This window comes from Rana temporaria, chromosome 2, assembly GCF_905171775.1.
Source record: "Rana temporaria chromosome 2, aRanTem1.1, whole genome shotgun sequence".
Lineage (NCBI taxonomy): Eukaryota > Metazoa > Chordata > Amphibia > Anura > Ranidae > Rana > Rana temporaria.
The window spans coordinates 451,972,787-451,991,140 of NC_053490.1; the positions used below are offsets into that span (position 1 = coordinate 451,972,787).

Genomic DNA, 18,354 nt, shown 5'->3' on the forward strand with positions numbered 1-18,354 from the left:
CTATAGCAATGAACTTTAACATGAGAGCTGTAGTTGAGACTTTAGGAGAACTCCATAGTAATTGATAGCATAGTAGTGAACATGAACTTGGAAGCAAAGCGGCAAGTATGGAGGTCAGCGTTTAGTAATTGGTTTCTATAGCAGAGTACTTGCGGTTGCAGATAGCTGGGCATGGATGAGCGTCCTGGGAGCCTGGACCTGGTTGATGAGAGCGGCTGTGCCGTGCATGGAGTCCTGGTGGTCCAGTTCAGAAAGCTGGAGCTCAGTAAGGTGAGTCTGGAAGCCCAGCTGACAGTGGCGTTCTGTCAGCAATAGAGGAACACCATTCTGTCAGTGCTGGGAGTTTAAATAGGCTGCACAGGAGCGGACCAGGAAGTACCACTCGGTGGCGCACCTCCGCAACCACCGTGGAGAGCAAGGCTGCAGGAAGTGAGAGGATATTCAGAAAGAACGAAGAGAGTGGACTGGGAAAGAAGCAACTATAGTTGTACTTAGTGTAAAGTTATTGGTGTGACGTTACAGCAGGTGAGCTTTCCCCAGGTGCTGGGTCCTCCCCTGTTAAGCCTGGTGTGCGGGCCACCAGCAGTGAGCACAAGAGCATGCAGCATCTTTCCAAGCCCCAGTCACTGGAGAGGACTCTGTTACAGTCCATTTGGGGAAGCTGTCCATGATGTGGGCTGGCCCTATCTGCAGCCACCAGAACCTCCTGACCGAAGCAAGTAGCAAGCAGTTGCAGTGTGAAGTCTGTGCCATCAGGAGGTCCATTCAGCTCACAGTCTGCTGAATGAAGGATTACTATCTTGGACACGTGAGATTCTTTAGCCCTCTATTCTATCTGAAGATTGAACTCAGAACACGCTGCTGCCACCTAGTGGACATTAGTAGAACTGCAGTATAGTTGTTATATCCTTTCCCTTTACGGTTCTTATTAATGTTTTGTACTGTATACCCGTGTTCAAATGATAACCTGCACAATTTGTGTTGAAATTCATTGTTAAGTAAAGTAGAAATTGCATATCACCACTGGTCTGGTCATTTGGCTGAAATTGTTACTCAACACTTGTTTATATGTGAAAGTCGAATTTCTTGAAACTAAGAACAAAAGCTATTAAAAAAAAACACAGAGGTCAAGTGAATGTAGTGTAGTAAAACTGCCGTTTATTTATAAAATATAAAAGCTGATCTTATGGTGTGTACAAATAGGTATTCTTTCATTAGCAAGTAGAATGGTTAATGGGTAAAAAGCACTGCCATCTACAGTATACTAGATAAATAGGAAACTTAGCAATAATAAATAAATGCGAAGGGTGGGAAGTACTTTACACTCATAAATTCAGAATGAGACTCCACACATTTTAAGGCAGTGGCTGGCATGATGGTTTCATATTTTGTTGCAGCTGATGTAGTTTAGGCTGGGTGTGGAAACTGCAAGGTCTCTGTGAAATCATAGTCAAAGTCTTCAAAGAAATGAGTTTCTGATGGATCTAAATCTTCTGATTTACGCATGGATAACACAAGATCTACCGGGTACTTCTGAAGAAGCAAGGGATCAAAGGTCATTCCTCTGAAGAACATATGGCTCTGGAACTGATGGAAGTGGCGTAGCCTCTGTCTTGGAGCTTTACACAGGAGCTAAGAAGAGCATAACACATGTACATTGGTTACAATCAGGAATATGCACAAACTACTATTAGATAAGCTAAACTAGACATTGAAACTGTGAGACAGCTAGATACCACAGGTCTAGGCATTTAGTCACATGATTTCTACTGAAGGGGAGGATCAGCCAATACGAACCCTAATCCTCCTCATCCTAGATCAGGAGGATTCCCTTGACAATGTCCAGTGAGGACAAAACACGTAGGGATGGAGCCATAATGTTGTCAGCCAAGTTGGAAGGAGTTCAGTGTAATCCTATGAAAATGGTGCAAGCCAGAGGAGCAGAGTAGCCGGCAGCTGGTGGATCACCACCCGGAGCATGCTGGGACTGTGACGTCATAAGAGGCCTATATAAATCATCGCGCACCGCACACCGGTCATTACAGCGGGAGGGAGCATCGTGGCAACATCGAAGAGGAGAAGAGAAGAAGGCGAAGCAGAAGACCCGGGCCCCCGCTGGTGAAAGAGCTGAAAGAAGACAGCGGTGGTGCCCGAAAGAAGAGAAAAAGAACCGGAGAGTGGGAGAAGAGAGTGGAGAAGTCGGAAGACCCCCCGAAGTCGGAAGAAGACCCCCGAAGTCGGAAGACGGGAGAAGACCGGGCCCCGCTGGTAAAAGAGCTGAAAGAAGACAGTGGTGGTGCCCAGCAGAAGGGAGAAGTCGGAAGACCCCCGAAGTCGGAAGACCCCCGGAGCTGCCTAATAAACTACTTTAAAAACCTGTGTAGTGTTTTTTTATTGTCATTTTTCTACCACCAGGTGAATGGGTAGGGGTACGTTGTACCCCATACTCATTCACATAGGGTGGGGGGCCGCGATCTGGGGGCCCCCTTATTAAAGGGGGCTCCCAGATTCCGATAAGCCCCCCGCCCGCAGACCCCGACAACCAACGGCCAGGGTTGTCGGGAATAGGCCCTTGTCCCCATCAACATGGGGACAAGGTGCTTTGGGGCTGACCGGCCGGGCTGCGTGTTCGGATAAGGGTCTGGTATGGATTTGGGGGGAACCCCCACGCCGTTTTTTCGGCGTAGAGGGTTCCCCTTGAAATCCATACCAGACCTAAGGGCCTGGTATGCTCCTAGAGGGGTAACCCATGCCGGTTTTTTATTTAAAATTTGGCGTGGAGTTCCCCTGTGGGAGGGAGGAGCTTGCCTTAGAACAGGTTCACACTGGGGCGACTTCCTGTAAAGTTGCCTCACTGTGAACGGGGATCTGATTAGGAGGCGACTTCCATTGAAATCAATGGGTACAGGTCGCCTAGAAGTCGGATTGAAGTAGTACAGGAACCTTTTCTGAAGTTGGAGCGACCTCAGTAGTGTACATTAAGACGGCTCCCATTCACTTTCATTAATTTTCTTGACTGCGCAACTTGGGGCGTCTTGAAGTCGGATCCCAGGTCGCCCCAGTGTGAACCGGCTCTTAAGGGGACTTTTTTGTTTTTCTTTTATGAACACTTAATTTTTTCAACACGGGATTGTATGCTATCAATATATTTTATTTGCAGGCGCTATAATGCTAGCAATATCGCCTGTAAAGCGCCCTGAAGGAGCCTCTCCTTTCACTCCAGTGAGAAAGCCCGAAAAACAACAGTAAAGCGCTGCTAAAAATGGTGGCGCTTTCCCGCCATGCCTCAGTGTGAAAGCAGCCTTACTAAAACTGGTGCACACAGAATCTGGTAACCAATCCGCTTCCAATGTTGCCAACCGTCTGTATTTTTACGGACAGTCCATAAAAACGGGCACTTTTTTCCCCCGTCCGTAAATGTCCGTAGTTGCGGGAATGTGCCAGTAAAAATAGCCAAGATTGGTTCGGCTTGGAACTGCGCATGCGCAGGGGGTGTTGGTGGCAGAGGGGGATGGAGGCAGGGGGTGATGTGACTAAATAATTTGCCCTTATTATATCGGAAATATCAAAAATATGTTTTTTTTACCTTAATATCTACCTTAAATCACATTACTATTTGCCTAGCGTACTTGTTTGCAGCCTAAATACTGAAATTTGCACCTAAAAATGTAATTTAGTAACTTTTGTGAAATGCCAGTAAAAACGTGGCTGTGCCAGTAAATTTCAATCTGGTAGGTTTGCAACACTGTCAGCTTCTAACTTCCGCTTGTTCAATTAAAGGGTCACTAAAGGAATTTTTTTTTTTAGCTAAATAGCTTCCTTTACCTTGCTGCAGTCCTGGTTTCATGTCCTCATTGTTCGTTTTTGCTTTGATGTTGCTGTAAATCCTCTCTGTTTTGGACACTTCCTGGTTGCCTGTTTCCTGATAACCACAGTACTGGGAGATTTCTCACGGTGGTCACTAATCAAGGAGGTGTGATTACTGTGTGTAAAACGAAACTGGATTGGTGCTGAGGAGTTTTAGACAAAGTATCACTGCTCTCTATTGGCTGACTGCCCTCTAGTGGCTCTCTGTACATCAGAGAACCAGCAAACAACAGCAAAAACGAAACTACACTGCAGGTACATTATATGATTGTTTTTTTTATCAATTTTTAATCATTTTTAAAAGGAATCAGTTAACTATTATGTCTCTATGCCCTGTAAACAGTCATTTCAGCTAAAAAAAATTTTTTCCTTTAGTGACCCTTTAAGCTTTGACAATAAAACCTAGAGGCTTCATATATTTACACATTTTTCATATTTATTAGAGTATTGCTGCAGAGGGATTAATTTAAACTGTTGATATTGGATTATTGACACTGGATTTTTTTTCTTTTTGTTTAGACCAGAGTTTCTCAAATAGGGTTCTTTCAGAGGTTGTTATGGGTTCCTTTAGAAAGGAGCAGTTTCTGCCTCTCATATAAGTTCCCTATCTGTAAGGGAGTAATTCTTAGCAATGACCACAAGTGTATGGAGCATTCTTCCCACTGACCATTATTACACTAATGTATCAGGAGTTGCAGATATAGTCATTTTAGTAGAGGTTCCCTAATGCCCCATACACACGATCGGGATTCCCGGCGGTAAAAAGTCCGGGGGGAAAACCAAGAACCTACTCGGTCACTTTCCCTGTGTACTCACCAGAGGTTTTCCCGTCGGGAAAACTGCTGTGAGAGCTTTGGCCGAGAAAATCCCGGCCGTGTGTATGCTCCACCGCAGTGTTTCCCATAGGAAAACTGCCGGGAAAAAGAACGCCGGGAATGATGGCAGGAAGAAAAAGAGAACATGTTCTCATTTTTCCTGCCGCGATTCCCGGCGGTTTTCCTGTTGGGAAAACTGCCATGAAGCATACACACGGCCAGTTTTCCCCGCCAAAAGCGGTCATCGCAGTTTTCCCGACGGGAAAACTGGTCGTGTGTACGAGGCATAAGACCAGAACATTATTTTCAGGGTTCCTCTGTGTTGGAAAGGTTGAGAGCGGCTGGTTTAGACATATCACAGAAGGTTTTCATAATATTATATAGAGATAAAACTGAAATTTCAGGGCATGGAAAATCTGTTTGTTGTATTTCAAAATTGCTGTACTCCTTAACGTGGAGTTCCACCCAAAAATGGAACTTCTGCTTTTCGGAAACCCTCCCCCCCTCTGGTGTCACATTTGGCACCTTTCAGGGGGGAGGGGGTGCAGATACCTGTATAATACAGGTATTTGCACCCACTTACGGCCATAGAATCTGTGGGTATCTACGCCACTTCCCATTCCCTCACTGTCTTCTGGGAGACACACGGGTCCCAGAAGACAGCAAGAACCATTCGGATTGTGCAGCGCGACTCGCGCATGCACAGTAGGGAACCAGGAAGTGAAGTCTCAAGGCTTCACTTCCTGATTCCCTTACCGAAGATGGTGGCGGCAGCATCTGAGGGCCGAGGGACATGTCGGCCTCGGGTGCCGACGTCGCGGGCACCCTGGATAAGTAAGTGTCTTTATTTTAAAAGTCAGCAGCTGCAGTATTTGTAGCGGCTAATTTAACCACTTGAATACCGGCCGCATGTAAAATGACGGCTTCACAGTGGCTCTGGAAACTCAACAGGACGTCAATTGACGTCCTGGATTCCTCCGGCCACTGGGGGGCGCGCGAGCGCGTCTGGCGCGTCCCTGAGATGCCGATGCGCGTGCCTGGCGGTCGCGATGTCCGCCAGGCACCCACGATCAGCAGTGACAGAGCAGGGACGTGGAGCTCTGTGTGTAAACACAGAGCTCCACGTCCTGTCAGGGGACAGAGGAGACCGATCTGTGTCTCTTGTACATAGGGACACAGATCGGTTACCTCCCCCAGTCACCCCCCTCCCCCCACAGTTAGAACACACCCAGGCTACACATTTAACCCCTTCCTCACCCCCTAGTGTTAACCCCTTCAATGCCAGTCACATTTATACAGTAATTAGTGCATATTTATAGCACTGATCGCAGTATAAATGTGAATGGCGCCAAAAATGTGTCAAAAGTGTCCGATGTGTCCGCCATAATGTCGCAGTCCCAATAAAAAAATCGCAGATCGCCGCCATTACTAGTAAAAAAAATTAAAATAAAAAAAATAATAATAATAATTCTGTCCCATATTTTGTAAGCGCTTATTGCGATTTTTATTTTTTTTTATTATTTTTTTTTTTTACCAAAAATATGTAGAAGAATACGTATCGACCTAAACTGAGAAAAAAATTTTGGGAAAAAAAAAATTGGGCTATTTATTATAGCAACAAGTAAAAAATATTGAACTTTTTTTCAAAATTGTTGCTTTTTTTGTTTTATAGCGCAAAAAATTAAAACCGCAGAGGTGATCTAATACCACCAAAAGAAAGCTCTATTTGTGGGGAAAAAAGGACGCCAATTTTGTTTGGGAGCCACGTCGCACGACCGCACAATTGTCAGTTAAAGCGACGCAGTGTCGGAAGCTGAAATTTCACCTGGTCAGGAGGGGGGTATATGTGCCCGGTATGGAAGTGGTTAAAAAATTTTTTAAAAATTGGCGGACCTACGCTTTAACCCACAGTGAGTTATTACCCCATGGCATTGTATATTTACTGTAGTACATTGATTTTTCACTTCTTTATTGAAACTTGTTAGAAGATTTCTAACTGAGGTTGATTTAATAAAACTGGAGAGTGCAAAATCTGGTGCAGCTTTGCATAGAAACCAATCAGGTTCCATTTTTTTTGTCAAAGCTTTATTGTACAAGCTAACTGTAGAAGCTAATAATGATTAGTGTTTGTTAGTGCTCATAGACACTTTAGTACCTGATCATTGTGAGCAATTTTAAATCTTTCTTTCCCTTAACAGTCTAAGGTCCCGTACACACGACCCGGATCTATCCGCTGATATTTGTCCGACTGACAGTTTCAGCAGACAGATCTGGTCGTGTGTAGGCCCGACCGGACAATTGTCCGGCGGATCGGACAGTTTCCAGCGGATCAAAATTTCTTAGCATGCTAAGAAATCTATCTGCTGGAAACCTGTCCGTCGGACGTGTTCGGTCGTCTGTACAGACTCACCGGACACGTCCGACCGCCATCCCTCGCATGCGTCGTACTGATTCGACGCATGCGTGGAAGCTTTAAACTTCAAGGCCGCCCACGTTATCGTCGCGGCGACGGCGCGGCCACGCCCCGCGTATTGTTTACGCGCGGATTACTGTCTGATGGTGTGTACAACCATCAGACAGAAATCTCCGGCCGGACATGTCCGCTGAAAACGTTCCGGCGGACCGTTTTGAGCGGATTGTCCGTCCGTGTGTACGGGGCCTAACAGTATTTCTATACCTTGAAAATGGCTCTTAAACCACGCACGGCTTACCTCTTTCAATAGGAAGGACAGTCCTTGGCTTAAAGACTCCGGAATAATGAATTCTGCTTGATTGACAAACTCCAGCATACTTATGTGGTCTCTAGCATATGGAACTGGAAACTAATATAAAGAACAATCAAGTTAAATGTTTAGTACTAAGCTTGCCCTTTTATGCATATGAATTACATACATTTTCCTTTACCTCTCCAACTGCGAGTGCATACAATAAGACACCCAAAGACCACCAGTCAGCTGAATGGCTGTAGGGACCTCCAGAAAGAACCTCAGGAGCTAGAACAACAAATCAAACAAAATCCAACAGATTGTTCTTGAGTATTAACAGTTTATAGGATTAAAGCGGTAGTAAACCCGCTAACACTTTTTTTTTACTATACCTGCAAGGCAAAAGGCATAATGAGCTAGTATGCATCGCATACTAGCTCATTATGAAATACTTACCTTAGAACGAGGCGTCGGTATCTCACACTGAGGCTGCTGATATTTTGACTCGGCGTGTCTTCCAGGTATCGCGGCTCCATCGATGTGAGTGGCTGGAGGCGCAATGTCGTCACTCCCGCGCATGCATGCGGGAGACTTCTTTCCGGCAAGGTCCGGCGTCTGTCGGGTTTTCAGCTGAGAATTGCGAGGGGAATTGCGAGGGGAATATCATTGCGAGGGGAATATCTCCTAAACCGTACAGGTTTAGGAGATATTCTTTTTACCTACTGGTAAGCCTTATTATAGGCTTACCTGTAGGTAAAAGTTCAAAAAAAGACTATACAACCACTTTAAGGTTCAGAGGCTTTGCCAAGATTCTCCAGGTCTTAATGAAAACTGTGATCTATGATGACAACATTAATAAAGAAAATCAGACAGCGCAAAGGCAATCCTACCAAAAGCAGCTGAACACTGAAGGTCAATATAAAAAATCCTTGAATACAGAATAAATAAAAAAGCAGTGCAGCGCTAAAAACCTAAAACTAAAACAAACAACACATGCACAAGTCCAAGGGTGTAGAATGCTGAGGCCACAGGATGATGACAATGAAGAGCAATCAGAGACAGGAAAGAAGACTCCTTAAGCAGTGGACAGGGTGCTCGAAAACAATCAATGTGCATCCGTTTCTGTGTCTCCTCCACCAGAGATGCAAGCCTCTCACCTTAGCAAATGGACGTCTGAACAAACAGAAGGTCATGCAAGCACTCCCTTATCATGGGTAAATGTGAAGATGAGAGGGAAGCTGTCTTCATACATAATCCTTCACTCTATCGTCTCAGTCTGTTGATGGCCTCCAAAGTTACACAGAAACGGATGCACATTGATTGTTTTCTTTTTTTTAACAATAGATTTTTATTGAAAGTATTTACTTAACAGTACAGATTAAAATTGTCACATTAATCCTTAGTACCCAACCGAGTTACCTTGGTTCATAAGATTGTTCTTATAACAATACAGTACTTGGTAGTTGAAAAAAGGATGAGTATGGTCTCTTTTATACTAAGAGTATAAGAAGTAAACATGTGCCTTCATCCCAATTGGTATGTAAAATAAGGAGACCTAATTGATTAAGACACATTGGCTGCTTGAAACCAAATGTTTGTCACCAATTAGGTCAAGGGAAAGGGGGAAAGGGGGTTTTGGGGGGGACTATTCACGGCACTGGTTAAACACAGTATAGTAAAAAATAACAAGTATTTATTGAACATAAAACAGGTATCATAAAACAACATTTAAAGACAATCCCCACATTGCACAACAGTAAGTTATACACAAACTATGTCTGCATGTAAGGAGTTGATCGCCTCGACCGGTTTCGCGGTAATGTACCGCTTCTTCAGGAGGGGGTTTGTCTACAAGATATGCATAAAACATATAAATATACAAGCAAGTTTATACAGTAATTGTAAACATTTTATAACATAATCCAAGTAGCATGCCTTGTAATGGAGTGAAGAACTCACCCAGACTGGTCAATTGATCGAGCCAGGAACCCAGTTGAAAACCTTCTTTGGCGCAAGGAGGGGGATATATTTATTTAGAACGGGCTCTATTAAGGAATAAGATTGATAATTTCATATGTAGCGAAGTGGTCAGTTATTTAATAGGGTGGGGATCACCGTGGAGTGTGTGAAAGTGATGTATCACAGTGACAAAGGTTGATTAAGGAGAGTAAGAAATTAGGAGACTAAGGGGAAAGCAGAGATAGGGGGTGAAGGGAAAGGAGGGGAAAGGAAAGGGAAGGGATTGAAGATAGGATAAGGAAAGGGAAAGATATAAGGAATGACACTTCAATATAGTGGGAGTGAAATAAAAGAAAAGGGGGGTATGGGGGGAAGGGGGAGGAAAGTGGTAATGGAACAAGGGAGGGAAAGGGGAGGGAAAGGGAGGGGGAGGAGAAGAGGGGGACGAAGAAAGTGAAGGGAGGGGAAGGGGGAGGTGTGGAATTGAAAAGTAAAAATGAAATTGAAAAAAAATTAGAAGCAGGAAAGGGGGAGAAAGAAAAAACAAGGAGGAGGAGAGTGAATATGTGTAGTGACACCGTGAGAGTAAAGTATTCTGAAGATACTAAGATGGAAAAAATTGTATTAAAAAATAGTGAAGGAAGGGGTAGGGGGGTCCCTTCCTCCCCTGTTTTCTTCCTACCCCTTCCTTCACTATTTTTTAATACAATTTTTTCCATCTTAGTATCTTCAGAATACTTTACTCTCACGGTGTCACTACACATATTCACTCTCCTCCTTCGCCCCCCCTCTCTTTTCCCCTTCAACCCCCCCCTTCCCCCTATTCTTCTCTTTATTTCTCCATTTATCCTTTGATGTCTCTCCCCTCCTTTATCTTCCCCCCGCCTCCCCCCTTTCTTTTTCCCCCTCCTTCACGTATATTCCCTTCAACTGCCCGTTCCCCTTTTTCCTGTTCTTTCCCCCCACCCATCCACCTCCTTTTTCTCCTCCCCTAATTGTTTTTTCTTTCTCCCCCTTTCCTGCTTCTAATTTTTTTTCAATTTCATTTTTACTTTTCAATTCCACACCTCCCCCTTCCCCTCCCTTCACTTTCTTCGTCCCCTTCTTCTCCTCCCCCTCCCTTTCCCTCCCCTTTCCCTCCCTTGTTCCATTACCACTTTCCTCCCCCTTCCCCCCATACCCCCCTTTTCTTTTATTTCACTCCCACTATATTGAAGTGTCATTCCTTATATCTTTCCCTTTCCTTATCCTATCTTCAATCCCTTCCCTTTCCTTTCCCCTCCTTTCCCTTCACCCCCTATCTCTGCTTTCCCCTTAGTCTCCTAATTTCTTACTCTCCTTAATCAACCTTTGTCACTGTGATACATCACTTTCACACACTCCACGGTGATCCCCACCCTATTAAATAACTGACCACTTCGCTACATATGAAATTATCAATCTTATTCCTTAATAGAGCCCGTTCTAAATAAATATATCCCCCTCCTTGCGCCAAAGAAGGTTTTCAACTGGGTTCCTGGCTCGATCAATTGACCAGTCTGGGTGAGTTCTTCACTCCATTACAAGGCATGCTACTTGGATTATGTTATAAAATGTTTACAATTACTGTATAAACTTGCTTGTATATTTATATGTTTTATGCATATCTTGTAGACAAACCCCCTCCTGAAGAAGCGGTACATTACCGCGAAACCGGTCGAGGCGATCAACTCCTTACATGCAGACATAGTTTGTGTATAACTTACTGTTGTGCAATGTGGGGATTGTCTTTAAATGTTGTTTTATGATACCTGTTTTATGTTCAATAAATACTTGTTATTTTTTACTATACTGTGTTTAACCAGTGCCGTGAATAGTCCCCCCCAAAACCCCCTTTCCCTTGACCTAATTGGTGACAAACATTTGGTTTCAAGCAGCCAATGTGTCTTAATCAATTAGGTCTCCTTATTTTACACAGTACTTGGTAGCCTGTATCAGCCTACCCCTATCGGGTTCAATCTGTAGGCATGGCTAGGCCTCCAATTGAGTTAACTATTTGTATATAGAAAATCATAAAGAAACAGAAAATGTATACACATATATACATACATATACATACACACAGAAATTAAATGAATTTAACAAAACTTGCTACACAGATCAATAAAGTAGGTCCAGGATAATACATTACAACTGGGGTAAGCATATATATGACTTTGACGTATTTCAAACTTGACAATAGATTAAATATTACACTCTTTTAAGTATTTGGATGCTCTAGGATGGGTGATCCAAGCTAACAATTTCTTTCTAAATGTAGTAGTGCAATAATTTTTATAAGCCATTGATTGTTTTCAAGCACCCTGTCCACTGCTTAAGGAGTCTTCTTTCCTGTCTCTGATTGCTCTTCATTGTCATCATCCTCTGGCCTCAGCATTCTACACCCTTGGACTTGTGCATGTGTTGTTTGTTTTAGGTTTTTAGCTCTGCACTGTTTTTTTATTTATGATGACAACATTGGCCCAGATTCAAGAAGCAATTGCGCCTGTGTAACCATAGGTTACGCAGCGCAATTGCTTACTTGCTCCGGCGTTACGAATGCTCCTGATTCAGGAACATCGTAACGCCGACTGCAGCCTAAAATCTGCGTGGCATAAGGCTCTTATGCCACGCAGATTTTAGGCTGCATTCTTGCGTTGACCGCTAGGGGGCGCTCCCATTGTGATCAGCGTATAGTATGCAAATTGCATACTAACACCGATTCACAATTGTTGCGCGGGCCCTGCGTACGCAAGTTACGTCGTTTCCGTACGGCGTGCTTAGCGTAAGGCTGCTCCTGCTAATAGCAGGCGCAGCCAATGCTAAGGGTACCTGTCGTTTCCCGCGTCGCGACGTTCGAATTTTACGTTGTTTGCGTAAGTGAATCGTGAATGGCGCTGGACGCCATTCAGGTTCACTTTGAAGCAAATGACGTCCTAGCGACGTCATTTGCCGCAATGCACGTCGGGAAAGTTTCCCGACGGAGCATGCGCTTTACGATCGGCGCGGGAACGCGCCTAATTTAAATGATTCCCGCCCCCGACGGGATCATTTACATTGCGCGCGCTTACGCCGGGCAATTTTGCCGGCGCTCCCTCGCAATTTACGGAGCTACTGCTCCGTGAATCGAGGGCAGCGGCGCAAATTTGCGGGGGCGCAGGGCAAAATCGTTGCCCTGTGCCTCCGCAAAAAAAGAGCAAATCTCTTTGAATCTGGGCCATTGTCTTTATTATATATACACAAATGCATCTCATACATCACAACACACGTGTGAGCATACATGAAAGTCTTTATCAGCTAGATAAGACCATTAAGAGGAAGATTTCTTTGACTCGGAAAGAAAGGAGGAGTGTCATGTATTAAGAAAGAGGACTAGTCCCCCAATGAACGGATCGTAATAACTCCTTCTTTAGCTCCTGTTGCCCACTGGTAAAGTCCACCACTATTTAGATACCTGAGAAGGTCCCTGAGAAGCTGCACCCAATTTGGAAATTTTCAGGCACTGATGATTTCATACAGATGGCTGTTAAGAAGATACATTTCTACCCAGAAAAAACACCAAAGATTCGCCAAACATTCTCTATCACCTTCACCTGTTCCACAAAAAAAATCAACACTATTTTCATGTTGAATTCTGGTTACAGTATGATTTGTTGTATTAATAAAAAGATTCACATACAGTAAAACCTTGGATTGCGTGCATAATTCGTTCCAGAAACATGCTTGTAATCCAAAGCACTTGTATATCAAAGCATTTTTTTACAGGGTATAAAGAGAAGAGAGGCACCTCTAAGTGTAGCAATAAGTTGCTAAATGTTGTACCTTCAATAAATGTAACCATATTGCTACAATTAGAGGCGCCTCTCTTCTTTTTTATACTGAGTTGTGACATGATGCTACTTGTATATCAAGACATCGCTTGTATATCAAGGCAACATTTATTAAAACCTTTTGCTCATCTTGCAAAACGCTCTCAAACCAAGTTACTCTCAAACCAAGGTTTTACTGTATAAATATTTGTTACAATGACTTAGGTGAGCCCAATTCTTTCCTATTTTTTTTCGCCAGAATGCTTGTTTGCACAGATCCACTTTGGATTCAAATATTTGCATATGTCATTCTTTAATATATTTTAAAGAAGTTTTGTAAATCGGTTGAAGGATGAATGCATGCCAGCAAAGGTCACTGGATTAGCCCATTTTTTGGAGTGGTACTTTTTCACTTTCGAGTGAGGGCTGGTTCACGCTGATCCGACATGCACTCCGACTTCCAGAGCACAAGTTGCATGACATGTCAAAATCAATGGTTCCCTATGAGAGCTGTCTTAACTGGTCTGACTTGTGTCAGTTCCACTTTGAAAAAGGAAAATTTATTATCATACTTACCGTAATTTTCCTTTCCTGATGGACTCCATGGCAGCCTACGTGTGGGTTAATCCCGCCTCCTCTCCAATGTGATAGGACCCCATACCCATAAAAGTTAACTCACCAATAGACTCAGTGTTCCGTAACTATCCCGACTCCATAATTTCAGGGTGGGAACTCCGTCTGCCATGGAGTCCATCAGGAAAGGAAAATTACGGTAAGTATGATAATAAATTTTCCTTTTTCCTGACTGACTCCATGGCAGCCTACGTGTGGGAAATAACTAGCCAACACACGGGTGGGTATGCTGAACAGAAATATATTTAATTTGTCCCGTCAGCCGACAAGACTGATAAACCAAAATTTACAGAAGACAGTGCTGCAGGTTCAACACAGTAATGGGACATAAAGGTGTTTATAGAAGACCAAGAGGCCGCTCTACAAATAACGTCTGGCGCCACATGACGGGCTGCTGCCCAGGAAGCTGCCATCCCTCTCGTGGAGTGAGCTGTTACCGCCTGCGGAGGAGCCAAGCCCTTTGCACAATAAGCCTGTTGTATCGTTTGGACGATCCAGGATGCGATTGTTCTTGAAGATGCCTTCTTCCCTTTGTTCTTGCCTGAATGCAGGATGAACAGGTGATCAGAACGTCTGAATGTAGATGTAACTTGAAGATATTCAGTGAGTATCTTGCCCATATCCAGAGGGTGAGTCTCATCAGAATCTGGGTTTTTAAAGGTAGGGAGAACTACTTCCTGATTCTCATGGAAAACCGACGAGACCTTCGGTTTGGAGCCCAGCATAGGTATCAGAACCACTCTGTCTGGAAAAAAGGTGAGAAATGGCTCCTTGTGACCCAAAAAACCGATCTCGGACACTCTCTTGGCCGAGGTGATAGCTACCAAAAAGGCTACTTTGGCTGAAAAGTTCTTCAACGAGGACGGGGAAGGTCCCGACATACTAAGTCCATTCAAAAAGTCAAGTACTAACGGGAGATCCCATTTGGGGAATCTTGGCTTCCTCAGAGGTCTCAATCTTGAGGCTCCACGAAAAAATTGTTTGATTAGTGGATGAGTTGCCCAAGGGATTCCAGAAAAGGCTGAAAGTGCTGAGATTTGAACTCTTAGTGAGCTTACAGACAGGGGTAGGTCTAGCCCTGATTGAAGAAAGCTCAGGATGTTTTGGATTTCTGGGTTCTTGAAGGAACTGCCCGCGGTTACAGAAAATTCCACAAACTTAGACCATATTCTACCGTACACTTTATTTGTGCTTCCTTTCCTTGAGCTCATAAGGGTAGAGATCACCCGAGAGGCGCAGCCAAGGGATTCTAGCCTTTCCCTTTCAAGAACCAGACCGCTAGTTTCATTTGAGCCGGACAGGGATGGAGGAATGTCCCCTGGGAGAGAAGGTCTGGTCTGCATGGTATTGGAATTGGGTCCTGAAGACTCAGCTGAACCAAAAGAGGGAACCAAGGCCTGTTCGGCCAGTATGGAGCCACCATTGTGATTTCCACTTCTTCCGCTAGAAGTCTCTTCAGGAACTTTAGAATTATTGGGATCGGGGGAAAGGCGTACGCCCTCTGAAACCACCACCGATCCGTTAGGGCATCTGTCCCGATTGCCTGGCTGTAGTAACCCCTCGTGTAGAAATTTTTCAATTTGGCATTGTTCGGGGAGGCAAAGAGATCCACTTGGGGATTGACTCCCAGGGATAATATCCAACGGAAAGACTGGTCGTGGAGAGACCATTCGTTGACGTCCACCTGAGTTCGTGACAGGAAATCCGCTTGGGAGTTCTGAATGCCTGGAATGAAAACAGCCGTCAGGTTGACCAGGTTTACTTGGGCCCATTTCATAATGGGCTCTACTTCCTGGAGAAGGGATGAGCTCCGAGTCCCGCCTTGTCTCTTGACATATGATACTGCTGTGGTGTTGTCCATCCTTAGAATTACTGACTTTCCCTTCAGCAGTTGTGAAAAGGACTGTAGGGCACACCAGGCCGCTCGAAGCTCCAGGGTGTTCGAGCCTGGATTGTGGAGGCGAGCGTCCCACCTGCCTTGCGCCATGCTTGTGCCGCATAAGGCCCCCCAACCGGAGCCACTGGCATCTGTCGTCACTGTGACCCACGAAACTGGAGCGATGGAGTGACAATTCAGCAGATTCTTCGGTTGAAGCCACCAGAAGAGTCTGCCTCTCATTGACGTTGAAATGTGGATCCGCTGACTCATGCTCCCTGATTTCCACTGCCTGAGAAAGCCGGATTGGAAGGGACGTAGCCTCCAAAGCGCCCATTTCACCATTGGTGTTGTGGATACCATTGTCCCAATGATCTTCAAGCATTGATGAGCTCTTAGGTGGCGAGTACTCAAGGCCCGGGAAATCCTCTCCTGAATTACCGGAATCTTCTCTGCTGGTAGAGAGATGGTCTTCATTACTGTGTCGAATTGAGCACCTAGATAGGTCAGACACTGAGTTGGCTCTAGATGGCTTTTTGCCAGGTTCAGGAGCCACCCGAATTCGGACAAGGTCGAGATGACCTGATCCCTCTGTGCCAAGAGAAGGGTCTTGTCTTGGGACAGGACCAGGAGGTCGTCCAGATAATGATACAGACGAATCTTCTTCAGCCTGATGAGAGCTACCAGTGCCAAAAGAACTTTGGTGAAGACCCGTGGGGATGTTGTTAGGCCGAAGGGTAGGCACACGAACTGGAGGTGTTCCTGGTTGACATAGAACCTGAGGTACTTGTGCAGCTCTGCTGCTACTGGGACGTGGAAATAGGCATCCTTTAGGTCCACGGAAATCATCCAGTCGCCTGGCTGTATTGCTTGTTGGATGGTTGATAGAGTTTCCATTTTGAACTTTTTGTGTGTTATAAATTTGTTCAAATATGTCAAGTCTATGACTGGGCGCCAGGTACCGTTCTTCTTCTGTACTAAGAAGAGAGGGGAGTACACCCCAAGAAACTGTTCGTCTTTTGGGACGTGTACCACTGCTCCTTGAATCTTCAGGAGGTGAATGTAGTCTAGAAGGACCTGTTTCTGCTCCAGTGACCCTGGAAGAAGGGTGGAAATGAACTTTGGACAGGGAGGACTGGAAAAGGACCATGCGTGTCCTGAGGTCACGGTCTTGATGACCCAAAAGTCCTTGATTGAGGCCGCCCAGACGTGCCGATAAAGGAGTAGACGAGCTCCCACACGACCCGCTTGGGCGGGCGTTGTCTCAAAAAGATTTCCCCTTGTCGCGTCCAGTTGACGCCTGAGTAGTTGGAGTAGGTCTCCGGTAGGAGCCTCTACCTCTGCTACAATTCCTTCTGTAGTTTCCACCAGGCCTGTAAGCGCGAGCTTCCCTAGCGCGGTCCGGGCTGTATCGCCGAAATTGAGGCATTTTTCTTCCAGTTTGGCGCTTGTCCTGAGGAAGGAAACCAGATTTGCCGCCCGTGACTTTGGAGATGGCATCGTCTAGCTTGTTACCAAACAGGGTTGATCCTTCAAAGGGAATCTTGCACCAGTTCTGCTTCGATGATGGGTCAGCAACCCAGGGGCGTAGCCAGAGGGCCCGTTTCGCGGTCACAGAAGAAAGCATAATCCTAGCTAACAGGCGGATTAAGTCAACGGAGGCTTCGCCCAGGAATGCGACCGCCAGTTTTAGCTCTGCCGTGGCTGAGTTCTTGGCTAGTTCTTCAGAGACGCCTTTGAGGAAAGAATCAACGTTTTCCGTCCAGGCTTCCATGGCCTTTGATAATGCCGCTAAAGCTAGAGCCGGTTTGCACGCTGTGCCCGCAAGGCCATAAATTCTTCTGAGGTCCTGGTCCATTCTTCTGTCCAGGCCATCTTTGAAAGAGACGGAATCAGCAATAGGTAAAGTGACATGTTTAGCCAGTCTCGTTACTGCCGCATCTACCAGAGGAACATTTTCCAAATGTTTGACCTCCTCCTGCTTGAAGGGATAGAGCCTTGAGGCTTTGTTAGCCATGGAAGATTTCTTGTCCACCTTGCTCCATTCCTCTTCAAAGATACCCTTCAGTTCAGACAGAAACGGGAACGTAGGGCGTTCTTTTCCCAAGCGCTTAAAATATTTTTTCTGCTTGGCTGGAGAAGCAGGTTGTTCCTCCCATAAGAGAGCCTCCTTAATCGCTTTGACGAGTGGCGTCACCTGTGCGAAGTCAAATTCTAAGCCTTCTTCATCACTCTCTAGGTCACCCTCAGGAAAAGCCGGAGTGGAGGCTTGAGGCCGGGAAGGACCTGGATCCTCTAGGATCTCCAAGTTTGGAGAAGCAGACCCGTCAGTGTTGGTCTGAATCTGCGTGTGGGGCATGTTCTCTCTTAGAGTTCGTTGAACCACACGTTCCACCAGAGACTCGATGCGATGACCTTCAGTCTCTTTTTCCCTAACCGCATGGGCGTAGCATCGGTCGCACAATGATTTGCCCTCAGGGACACGAGTGTCACATCCCCAGCAGGCTCTGCGATCAGAGCGACTATCATGGCGGTGGGAGCGGTGTCTTGAGGAGGAATGTGATCTTCTCCTCCGGTGGGAAGAAGTAGATGGAGATCTACGCTTGGACCTCGACTTTGAGGAAGAAGAAGTGCGTTGCGGACTGGCAAGGTCTTCCGGTTCTGGATTGGAA

At 45.3% G+C, this 18,354-nt stretch overlaps 1 protein-coding gene across 2 annotated transcripts in view; it reads right to left on the minus strand.

Annotated features, from left to right (window-relative positions):
- Positions 1 to 1,138: 1,138 nt before the first annotated feature.
- The window catches only part of RSKR (ribosomal protein S6 kinase related), a 49,444-nt gene continuing 32,228 nt past the window's right edge, over positions 1,139 to 18,354 (minus strand). For both annotated transcript variants that reach the window (XM_040338512.1, XM_040338511.1), the window contains 3 exons: positions 7,587 to 7,675; positions 7,394 to 7,504; positions 1,139 to 1,632 (listed from right to left, as the gene is read on the minus strand). In XM_040338512.1, coding sequence (XP_040194446.1) covers positions 1,408 to 1,632; positions 7,394 to 7,504; positions 7,587 to 7,675 — 425 coding nt within the window. In that variant the 3' untranslated portion in view covers positions 1,139 to 1,407. The remainder of the gene's footprint in view (positions 1,633 to 7,393; positions 7,505 to 7,586; positions 7,676 to 18,354) is intronic.